The sequence below is a fragment of the Austrofundulus limnaeus genome, unplaced genomic scaffold (assembly GCF_001266775.1).
Source record: "Austrofundulus limnaeus strain Quisiro unplaced genomic scaffold, Austrofundulus_limnaeus-1.0 Scaffold132, whole genome shotgun sequence".
NCBI classification, from domain to species: Eukaryota; Metazoa; Chordata; class Actinopteri; order Cyprinodontiformes; family Rivulidae; genus Austrofundulus; species Austrofundulus limnaeus.
Window position 1 is genome coordinate 681747 of NW_013952534.1, and position 11370 is coordinate 693116.

The following is an 11370-nucleotide window of genomic DNA, read 5'->3' on the forward strand; positions in this document are numbered from 1 at the left end:
TAAATACACTAACCTCACTCCTTTGTAACAACTAAGGCAAAAATGTAATTAATTCAGAAAATCTTTTCAGGACCCCACCTTGATTTTTCGGGACCCCACTTTGGGTCCCGACCCCAACTTTGGGAAACACTGCTCTAGAACAGTAGTTCTCAACCTGGGTGTCCTGCCAGCGAAAATCAGTTTGACACCCCTGCTCTAGACTCTAGGAATACAACCACCAAACTTTTTTCACATCACTGTTTCCATGTTAAAGTTTTTTTGAACCAGCACAGTATCCATGACAGAAATGCTTTGTAGACAATATGCTTCATTATTTGTTGAGCTTCACAAATTCTCTTACCTGCTGCATTTTTGTCCTCTGTGCGATCTTCTGATCCAGTGTTTTGATATTTTGCCTCAGATTCATTTTCTTTACTTTCTGTTGCTCCAAGAACTCGAGCCAGTGCCTTGGAAACAGATGGAGCAGTCTGGCTGGGTTTGGCCTCGACATTTAAAGTTGATTTATTCACAACTGGTGATGAAAGAGTTCTCTGGATCTGCAACGCAGTCAATCAATCAATCAATCAATAAGAAGAGATGTTATAATGTGGATTGTTTTGTTTATTAATTTAATAGAATATGAATCAAATTGTAGGTCTACTTTTGGTAGAAACTTGCCGTATTCAATGTGTTGCATGAAACAGGTTTTGGGGTCAGAGGCTTCGGCTCAGGGACAAAATATGAAGCAGATGCTCCAGGTGGTACAAATCGAGGTTTTTTCATTGCATTGCCAAAAAGCTGACTGGGAGCTCCTGAGCGCCGCATTCCTCTGGTGGAAAGATTCTCTGACCTAAAAGAACAAGTAAAAAATACTAGACTAATTTTACTGGTCACAATAAGACAGAACTCATGTTATCAGAAAACACCCGAGAAATACAAAAAGGTATTTTGCAAAGCCTGAGCATCTTAAAAGACTGTTTAAGATCCATGAAACTTTTGTACTATTTGTGAAAGTTAAAGAATGGCAATTTCAGTCATTTTTAAAATGGTTAAATGTTTCACAAATCATACACTATATCTTAAACAATCTACTTTTGTTGTAGTATAATTAAAACCCAAGGATAGTACAGTCTTAGATAAGTGTAACTTTTTTAACTGGACCTGTTCCAATGGTCCAGTTCCCAAACAAACAAAAAAAAAAAAAATTGCCTTTCTTGAACTTTCACTACAAATCAGACTGTGTTTTTAAAAATCTGCTTTTAGTGCAAGATAATCCAAACCAAGTATGAATAGATAAGCTTTTCAGTTTTAACGAGACCTGATAGAAATATGGTCCAAACACCGAGCTGCTAAACCGGAAGCTGGATTTTGAATGTCATTAGCTAGCAGGTTAGCAACGATGTAAACAAACCGCTAATAGAATAGTCAAAGCTCGGACGTGTTATCATGTTAGACAATGTGTTATACATTACTAACCAAGACGAGTTGAACGTTTCCCAAAACCGTTTAAAATCACAACCTCGATCAAACTCGCAACTAATTTCTCCTTTCGTTTCGGTTTCTCCCGCTGAACGATTTAAAGGAACCTGATTGGTTAAATCCCACCTGAAGGCGTGGTCAAAAAAAACGGGGTATGTTTGTTTCCAACATCACTACAGCTTACTCCTTGAATCCGGTTTACACGTACGTATTATGATTTCAACAGAATTCATTGAATGTCTAGCAAGCCGCCAACCCCGTATATACAAATCGAACTTACCCAGTGATTCGTGCCAACCAATCAGATAAATTTGTTGTAACGCTATTGCAGTCTATAAAATATACTCCAGTCTACTATATAATCCAATGTAGATAAGATTAGTTGTTTTTTTCATCACTTGCTTTGGCGCAGTTTACATGTAACTATTCTAAATTAACTTAACCTGAGAGTAACAACTCAAACCACTTATGAGATGGTAGAGGCTGTGTTGTTTCGGTGTTTAATACTGGGATCATGTCAGTGTTTTGTATATTTAAAGAGACAGTTTGGCTACATTTAGAGGGGAGTTTTTGCTGCTTTTCCTTTTCCACTGCTGTTCTTAACTCAAAGCTGGTGATCTTTGATTCCCATCCTAGTATGTTTTGTCCTATTTGATGCTGTCTGCTCTTTAATCCAATCAAGGAAAGAGAGGGAGAGTGTGTAATCCATGGTAATCCATCATCAAGAGACCAACACAGAGGGAGAAAACCCCAGACACACCTGGTCATTAGAGGGAGAGAGGAACAGCGATGATCTGTACAGACTGTGCTGCAACACAGCTTCAATTCCTGAGCTGAAAGTGAGACAAACTACAGTAGTTTGTGTGTTTGTTTGTTTGTTTGTTTGTTTGTTTGTTTGTTTGTTTGACTGAGTGTTTCCCTTCTCTGTCATTGGTCTGATCTGATCCCTTCTGACAGCTGCCTGGCCTGTATCCTGACTCCCTGTTGTCAAGGGAAACCTCCCCATGGAGACACACTGTTAACATTAGGGGAGGCTCTTTGCAGGAGACGAGACCCTCACCTGGATGGAGAGAAGAGAGAGGATAACCAGGGAAGATGGCAGCAGGGAAAATGAGAGAGGAAAGTATTTGTTGAAGAGCAAGTGAGGTTGAAATCTCCAAAACAACAGAGGAAGGAAGAGTTGGATGAAGTTAACCTTTCAGGTATGTTGTCAGTGATTCTGCTGTGGCAGGATGGAGTTTAAATCTCTTGTATAACCTGCAAAATCTGTGGTAGTTTCAGGATGGGCTATGATCTGGAGAGGTTTGTGGGGTACGTGAATGAGGGTCTCCTCTGCTGTGTGTGCCGAGACGTGCTGGAGCGCCCCCTCCAGGCTCCCTGTGAACACACCTACTGCAGCGCCTGCATCAGCAGCTGGCTGCTCCATCACCACTCCTGTCCTGAAGACAGACTCCCCCTGGACGTGAGCACCCTCAAACCCCTCTACAGGTCTGTCTGGACCTCTGCCCACCCTCCGCTTCTTCCTCCTGTGCATCACAAACCTGACAGGGTTTTCCCACTCGTTTTATCGAGCAGGTACATGCGTAACGACCTAAACCGCCTACAGATCCGTTGTGTGAATGCAGAGCAGGGATGTGAGGTGGTTTGCTCCCTGGAGAACCTCCACACCCACGAGGATGAGTGTGAGTTTGCCTTCATCTCCTGCTCTAACACAGGTAAAATAAACGAAAATATAATGCTGATCAGTAAAAACCACTTATCTCAAGTGTTTCTTTTTTTCTTCTGATCACATTTGTCGTAAATTAAATGGCCATCCTCATGGATGAAACACAGGTAACCTAACACCTGCAGGTGAACAACAGGTGGCTCATCTGTAGCCATGGTTACATTGCAACATGTGCACATCCAGGTTGAGCTATGGGAATAAAAGCTACAAAGAAGACAAATCCATGAATCTTTAAAGAGTGATTTATAAGTCTGAATGGAGACGCAATATGTTGTTTTTTTCTCATTGTGTGACTCTAACTTGTCAGGTGGAGAGTACATATGTTACAGCTGTGGTAGGTACAGTGACAACATGCTGTGTGGCTTTCTGATTGCTGTGACCTGTGAGATGTTCATTGACTTCATTAAAAACGAGGCATAATAGATGAAATGTGGAGTGAAAAGGTACTAAGAGTGCCTTATTCCAGTTAAAAGACTGAATTGCATATTTAATAATATAAATGGTAAAAAAAGGCTGATTGTCAAATGTTGATATTTTTGCATCCCCTTTTCATTTATTAACAAATTTAAACAGTTTGTTGTAAAAACGAAGAATGTATTTTTTTTTCAAATGTTACAATTTCTGGATTCATTGTTTCACTTTCCATATTCGATTGAACTTTTCAAGTGTGTTTTATTACACTTTACTGTTTCGATGCACGTCGTTTTCGAAACATGTTTGTGCAAGTCTGATTTTGTGTGCCCTTTATGAAAACATAGAAACAGTTCCAAGAAAAGTAGAACGCATATTCTGGAAAAAAAAAGTAATCACTTTATATTTTGCCCAAATTGGGCAACAAATCTGTTGTAGTGAGGTTTTAAAATTGTTTTTAAAAAATGGACAATAACTCACTAGATGCAAAAACAAAAACAGACTGAGCTTCAATATTTCTATTTTATTTAAATAGAAATATTTAAATAAAATAAATATTTATATTTAAATATAAATCTTTAAATAGTAAGAAAATTTGTATTTGGTGGATTATTTCTTTGATGTAACAATGCATCTTGGCAGCATGGGCTCAAAACAAGTGTCAACAGCAACAACAAAATAAGCTGTTCCTTACTTTTTGTGCTAAGTATAAATGAATGAACTGGGTGTATCATGTTAGGCTGTCGTGACTCTTTCCTCCCAGGTTGTCCTGTGCAGGTAGAGAGGCGGGGCTTGGAGGCTCACCTGTCAGAATGCAATTTCCGCAGCAGAGAGTGTCCCAACGGCTGCGGCCACACGCTCCTCTCCACCGACCAATCGCAGCACAACTGTGTGGCGGAGCTGCATGCAGAGGTGGAGGTGATGAGGTGAGTTCTGGCGAGTTGTTCAAAAATATAACTCTGCTTATTACATCAATCGCCTGTGTTTTTGCCGCAGGACAGAGATGCTGTGTAAGGTGGAGGAGGTGAGACGAGAGATGGAGTCTCGGCTAGACTCGCAGAGGAGACACATGGTGCAGAAGGAGTCGCAGCTGAAGAGCGAGGTGGAGGAGCTTAAGGTGACGTCCTACTTTTAGCTACATCACGTCGGGATCATTTCTTTGTAAAATGTAATTATAGTTTTGTCTTAAAGCTTGTTGTTTTTAAGTAATTCTTCTATAAACTGATGGATTTAATCCCATCTATTATACAGAGAGATGTCTGATGCAGGGGCGGAGCTACAGTTTTTGCAAGAGGTGGCCAAAGTGTTTCTTTAGGGGGGCACACAGATAAAGAAAACTACTTTTGATTTGAATATTCAAGATGGCTGCCACAGCAAATTTCAAATGGCTATAATTCAGTTATTTTTGGACATACTGAGCTGAACTTTGGTGAAGTATGAACCATAAATTAAAATGGCGTCCACATGGCAGTACCCATTCTATTTCTCCATTCTATTAATATCAGACTGGCCACTAGATGTCACCCCCTGAGGTGTCACCAGCTGAAACAGGAAGTCATAAAATCAGTCTCTAGCTAAATGTCTGATGGCACCTGGGGTGGCACTTACCACCCCTCTGGCTCCGCCCCTGATCTGATGCGTTTGTTCACGTTTCCATTCTGCGCAGGGTCAGTTATCCCGGGTGATGTGCGACATGCGAGCCCTGTTAGGAGCAGAGCGTCTGAGGCGGCAGGAGCTGGCAGAAGCTGAGCTGGAGAAGAGGGAGCTGCTGGAGCTCCTCAGAGACCTGCAGCCCACCAGGAGTCCGCGTCCCGCTGAGCAGACGGCCGGGGATCATCCTCGAGGGGACCGGCAGACATCGGGCTGGGAGGCACGCGCCGAGTCGACCTAGCTCCAGCAGAGGGAGGCTTCGTCGCTCGCCTCCTGTCTGTCGCTGCACTCAGCTCAGATCATGCCAGCTGCAGGTCCGCCTCCCTCACCTCAGCTGGGAGACGGTATCCACAAGAGTAGCGCTCGGAGTCTGACTCTGGACCCGCATCAAGAGGAAGAGTCGAGAGGTGACGGTCATCTGAATCGAGCCTTTAACTAATTGCTGATTTAAACACGGGCTTGGAAACAAATATGAGTTTGGTTTTTGATTACAGGGAAGTTAGTTTATCATTACAGGGTGACAACAGATTTACAGTTAAAATTTTTTTTAAATCAGAACATTCTAACGCCATTTGGATTTAATTTGTACCAGGTTTCCATTAAAAGTTAATTTTGTGACTGTGTTGCCGCTTGTTTTTGCTCCTTACGTAAAATGTTGTTGAATGTTTGCTAAAATTCTCCAAAGTTCTGTAAGAAACCTGGCATCATCTTCTATATACTGCTCTTTCATTGCATAGTTTTGAGTTTTATATGTAAATTTTCTTCAGAGAATATTAAGTAGCTTTTGTGAACGAACATTCACAAAAAAAAAAGAGATTAAATTAAATGTAAATGAATCATTTCAGATTTACCCATTGTCCATTTAAAAACATACAATCAGTTACTACCACCTTTATTCTATGAATACAGCTCATAACAAAACAAAAAAAGCATAAACAAAGTAACTGTGATGACGTTATTCTTCCACATTTCCATAAAGACAGCAAACACACATCCTGATTGGTCCATTGGCCGTCGTGAGCAGTCAATGCCCAGGTTAATTTACCTGGTGAAGGAGCGCACGTGTCTACCCCTCCCGCCTCCGCTCCCTCCCCCACCACTGAATTTGCTCCCCTGAGATCCTCTTCCTCCTCCGACGCCACCGGCGCCTCCTCCTCCGCCGAGCCACGACAGCCCCGTCCCTCCTCTGCCCCGCGGAATCCGATCACGGATTGCCAGTCGATAAGCACCTGTGGAAGCAAAAGACACTACATCTTTTAGTTTAGTGTGTTTAGTTTGTAGCACGAACTGGAAGACTGAGTGTGGGAACGTGTGCACTCCACATACTTGCGGGAGGCTGACGGGAGGGCAGGGGGCCTCGTGCGAAGTTGCTCTGACCTCCGCGGGGTTCGCTGTAGGTTCCTCTGTGAGTGATGGCCGGAACCTGGCCGCTCCACGAAGACCCGCGGCCTCCGTCTCTTCGAGCGTAGTTACCTACTGAATCCAAAAGGAAATGTTTGTCACCCTCTGCTGGCCAAATAAAGAAGCACAACAATAAAAATAAATAAATAAAGAGCAGTGAGCGTACCTGACAGCAGGACACCTTTAGGTTGTGGTGGAGTGAAGAAGCGAGTCTGGCTGTGAAAGGCAGCTCTGCCTCGGTTACCAGTGAACAGACCTCTAGTGGGGGGCTTAGGGGCGCTTTTTGGGAGACGTTTCGGGGGCATGATTCCAAGAGGGTTGGCGATGTCTTTAAACTCTGCTGCGACAAAGTCATCCACGTGCATGCTGGGAGGACGGGATGTGTTCTGTTTGCGCAGGCGGAAAATATCGTGGGGGCGTGCCATGTTCTGTCCAAACCCCCCTCGGCCCCCACGACCACGAGGAGCGGGAAGGATGTGGGCTCTTTTAGCAGGTTCCACGTAGTCAGATTTACCACTGCAGGAAAGAAAGATGAGGCCATCTTTAACGGATGAATTTCAAACGAGTAAACGTGAAGTGAGGTGAGGCCTGAGCCGTACCTGGATGTGATGAACGTCTCGTGTTTGTGTTTGCCAAGTCGAAAACCTTTAGGAGCCTTGGTGTGACCAGGAGACGAAGGCTCGGACAGAAAGGAGCGCTCCAGCTCCGCCTTCAGATCCAATTCTGGACAGCATTCCTGAGCCAGTCCCACCAGATCCACCTTCACCTGAAACAAAGATAAAAAAAAAACTAAACATTTCCAGCAATGCAATTTTGGTTCCTTGTAAAGTCCAGAAAGAAAGAGATTTAAGTCTGAAACTCAGATCATTTCTATCACAGTAGATCCGATTTGCACAGCTTCAGCTTTTTTCACAAACAGGCACTCACCATGTCGAGGTCTGCTTCTATATCATCCGTTTGGAAGGGCGAAAACCAGAGTGCTTTAAGCTGCTCATCTAATGCTTCTGACAGAATAAAGACCGTCCTGTGGAGAAAAGGAGTTCTATTTTAAATTTATCTCGTTTTAGTTCACATGGATCCAGTTTAGCTTCAGCTTAGTGGCTTTAAGGGCTGAAATGTATGATTTTAAAGAGAATCTCAATGAGTTGAGGTAGATATTAGATATAATTTGACATTTACAACAACTGTAAAATAAAGGTTGTAAAAATACTATAGGCCGTTTATTAGAAATTTTATAAAATATATTGTTGCACTGACGTCGACATATTAATTACGCCACAACGCATACTGGGTAAATGTTTTAAAACCAGACAGGTTACAAAACAAAAAAAGCAGTAATGACCAACCTGTGATTAAACTGAGCTGCCAGTGTTTCGGGGGCTGGCAGGACGGGCTCAGTTTCTGCTGCAGGAGGGGCCTCTGTGGACGCTTCCAGGGTCTGTTTCAGAACAATCACATTCTCCAACATGGTCTCCAAGGAATCGTCTTCTTTACAGAATTTCTAAACACGCACAAGGTAAAGTAAATGTTTTGGCAGCATCAAGCCCCATTTTTTAAAAATGTTTAGAGGTGTACCGTTAATAGCTTCTCTAAAGTAGACAGTGGATGTGATGCCGAGTCCTCCCACCGCAGCAGAGTTTTCATCTCTGAACTTGTCAGCAAACGAAGAGGAGTGCCGTGAGTCTCCTCACCAGACCCCTGACCCTCCTCGACAGACTGGAAACAAAGAATATAAGAGTCACAAACAGGTGAGAAGCTGCAAAAACAGAAATCTTTTTACAAGAACAACAGAAGCAAAAGAGCAAATTTAGTCTTTTCTCTTTATGAAAGCTGGTGATTTTTTAGGAGGCAAAATGAACTAATGATGTGAAAACTGATGCATAACTCAACGCTATTTTGGCTGCTGCAGGCAAGAAATATCTGGTCAAATTTTGAAGAAATAAAAATTAAACTACACATTTAAAGCAGGAAGTTGAGGTAAATATGTGACACATCACATCAAATCAAGGATTATGTCACAAAGCAGTTTGTGGGGAAATAGGCAGCTACTGTAAATTGATTAAAACATTTGCAACAATGTGTGTATATATATATATAATGTGTGTGTATATATATATATATATACTGTATATGTATACTGTATATACATACAGTATATGTGTATATACATACACATACAGTATATGCACATACATATACATACACATACACACACATACATACACACATACACATACCTATACACATATACATACACATACAGTATATATGTAGTTTAAATAAAATATTTGAAACAACTTTAAAGGTGGCCTAATATGGGGGTCCTAGAACAAGTTAGGATCCATCCGTGGGCTATACAAAACATGTTCATTTGATTTAATTCACGAAATTAATCTCAGATAATGAAATGTCACCATTTCAGTTCTGCTTGTTCTTCAGCTCTCTTCAGAACCTGCTGCTTTGCAAAAGATGCTATGGAAACCCCCTCCCAACCTTTTGTTTACGTTAGCTCCGCCCTCTGCCAGAAGTTTACTTTCAGTTCCCTTTCAGTTGAAAGTACTATTTTTCCAAAGTAGTTCATGGTGAAATTATTTACACAAACTTTCTTTAACATTGCTAGAACATTGCCATCAAAAATAAAAACAAAATTAAATAAAAATAAAATTAATCCACACATCTCTGTTCTCCTTGACTGTTCTAAAACAGCAGAACCGTCCTGTGAAGAAGTGGGCGGAGTCTCTGCTTGGGTTACCAGGAGACGAGCTGGGCTCAAGTTGGGGTGGGCTGGAGTACGACTTGTGACATCACACGTAGCAGTGTTTGAAAGCAGGTCATTTCAAGACACAGAAAAATACATTTACTTATAGTAAAAACACCTCTGAGTGCATTTGTTTTGGTGCTCGGACTGTTTTTAGAAGCAGTACAGACCCATATGTAAGTAAAAAAAAAAGCATGAAAAAGTGAATTTTGCATATTCGGTCCCCTTTAAATAATAACTCTCTGTTATGATTAAAAACTCACTTTTAAAAATGCTTATCTGTTTTTCTTTTACCTGTTCATAGTTTATCTTGTTAACTTTGTCTTTTACTTGATCCAACTGTTCTTTCCTAAAATTGCACATAATGTCCATCTATATTTATGCAAACATATTTTTGCATTCAGTATGTATAAAAGTACACTCACCATTGTGTCTGTGTGAACGATCTGCCGGAGGAAGTCGAGCAGAGAGGACAGCAGATCTGTTGAATCTTTGCTGAAAGAAACCACGAGCCTCTTTAGCAGCGAGCACAGCTCTGAGCCATGTTTCTTCAAAGCACTGGAACAAAAACCAACTGTCGTTTTAACCCGGAAGTTTAGAAAAGGGATAAACTTAAAGAAAATTTACAAAAGGGCAAACAAAATGGTTTACATTTTGAGATAGTAAAGTCCATAGTCGTGCTCTGTGAGGAATGTTAAAGTCCGGATGCAGGTGAGGTGGAGGGGGATGCTGCCCTCTTTATTCCCTAAAACTTCCAACAAAGAGTTGCAGACTGAAGACAGCATTTCTCGACCTGGAAGTGCGTTGGCCAGCTGCTCAGCTTCTGACACGCAGCTTTCACCAGGTGGAGGCACCACCAGCGATATGTCCTGATGGATACAAGATGTTTTAAAGCTTCTGGTTCATTTTGAGAAGAATAATTTGTTTGCTGAGCTCTGCTGATCCTACCTGGTCACACAGTGACTGTAAAATAGATCCCACCAAAACACTGCATTGCTGTTGTTGTAAGGAGTGATCAGTTGGAGGAACCAACAGGGACAAAAGCAAAGGGAACAATTCTGCCAGTTGTTCGTCTCCAGAAACGGAACCAGACAGAAGATGCAGCGTCGCGCTCTTACAAGCTCTTTGTGACGTCAGAGCATCCATCAAAGACAGAAGGCGTAAAACTTGGCCCAAGCACAGACTTTTCCCCTCCGCTCTGCAGACAGAAACCATCTGTTTAAAGTCAAGTTTACAGCAAAACCGTAAACGCTGCGGCGGTGTGTGTGTGTGTGTGTGTGTGTGTGAGACACTCACGGCTGCAGCTCCTCCAGCAGCAGCTCCAACACAGCCTTCATGACGAGAATTGAGGTGATGGAAGACAGGTCGGCCAGCTGAACGCACACCCTCCTCAGCATGGTGAGGAGCGGAGGGCAGCTGGTGGAGCAAACACAACTCAGCACCTCTGAAAGCACTTTCCACTGCGCCCGGATGTGCATGCTCCACAACTTCCTGGTGTTTAAAGCTATAGCCACATCCTGGACCGACAGCACCTGTGAAGTTGAAGATGAGAACATCAGTGTGTGTGTGAAAGCAAGATGGGTGACCAGATGTCCCCCATATCTGGTAGCTAAAGCTGTCCTCAATTTTATTTTAGTGTTTTATGAATTAGGAAAAATATGTTGCCTGTAAACCAGGGGTCTACAACATGCAGCTCTTTGGTCCTTCCGCAGCAGCTCTTTAAAGCTTTGACCAAAGCTAACATGAGATTAAATTATTTGCTTTTTTATACTCAGAACAGAATAGTCCTGCTGTAGCAGTTTTCCTGTCAATTTGTTTGCAAATATGTGATATATCTGTAGGGGTAACCCTGGTGGTGAAAAAAAACTTTTCTATTGTTTTTTCTTTGTCTTTGATTTTATTTTTTACACTTATAAGAAGAAAATCATTTTAAAGTGTTTTTATTTTCTTTAAGTGAATAGGACAA

General features: G+C 42.0%; 3 protein-coding genes across 10 annotated transcripts in view; 1 reads left to right on the plus strand and 2 right to left on the minus strand.

Annotated features, from left to right (window-relative positions):
• rad54b (RAD54 homolog B) overlaps window positions 1-1557 on the minus strand; it is a 16522-nt gene extending 14965 nt beyond the window's left edge. Inside the window, exons 1-3 of the mRNA XM_014015630.1 lie at window positions 1456-1557; window positions 658-829; window positions 341-536 (exon numbers count right to left, since the gene is read on the minus strand). Coding sequence (XP_013871084.1) covers window positions 341-536; window positions 658-804 — 343 coding nt within the window. The 5' untranslated portion in view covers window positions 805-829; window positions 1456-1557. The remainder of the gene's footprint in view (window positions 1-340; window positions 537-657; window positions 830-1455) is intronic.
• A 382-nt stretch (window positions 1558-1939) lies between these two features.
• Window positions 1940-5868, plus strand: rnf41l (ring finger protein 41, like). 3 transcript variants are annotated; one of them, XM_014015634.1, is made up of 7 exons: window positions 1940-2297; window positions 2416-2660; window positions 2734-2946; window positions 3034-3173; window positions 4359-4521; window positions 4592-4712; window positions 5262-5868. In XM_014015634.1, exons 3-7 carry the CDS (start codon window positions 2741-2743, stop codon window positions 5484-5486), a joined length of 855 nt encoding a protein of 284 aa, XP_013871088.1. In that variant the 5' UTR covers window positions 1940-2297; window positions 2416-2660; window positions 2734-2740; the 3' UTR covers window positions 5487-5868. The 3 variants fall into 3 exon arrangements, with proteins under 3 accessions (XP_013871088.1, XP_013871090.1, XP_013871089.1); XM_014015636.1 differs by having other exon boundaries at window positions 2141-2297; window positions 3034-3140; XM_014015635.1 differs by having other exon boundaries at window positions 2141-2297; window positions 2503-2660.
• Window positions 5869-6120: 252 nt separating this feature from the next.
• The window catches only part of virma (vir like m6A methyltransferase associated), a gene marked incomplete at its 5' end in the record, with an annotated part of 30039 nt that continues 24789 nt past the window's right edge, over window positions 6121-11370 (minus strand). For 3 of the 6 annotated variants that reach the window (XM_014015625.1, XM_014015629.1, XM_014015624.1), the window contains 11 exon segments: window positions 6121-6492; window positions 6572-6721; window positions 6813-7162; window positions 7246-7412; window positions 7574-7670; window positions 7993-8147; window positions 8222-8362; window positions 9830-9962; window positions 10056-10273; window positions 10353-10602; window positions 10701-10936. In XM_014015625.1, the coding sequence (XP_013871079.1) occupies window positions 6287-6492; window positions 6572-6721; window positions 6813-7162; window positions 7246-7412; window positions 7574-7670; window positions 7993-8147; window positions 8222-8362; window positions 9830-9962; window positions 10056-10273; window positions 10353-10602; window positions 10701-10936 (2103 nt within the window). In that variant the 3' untranslated portion in view covers window positions 6121-6286. 6 annotated transcript variants of the gene reach the window in all.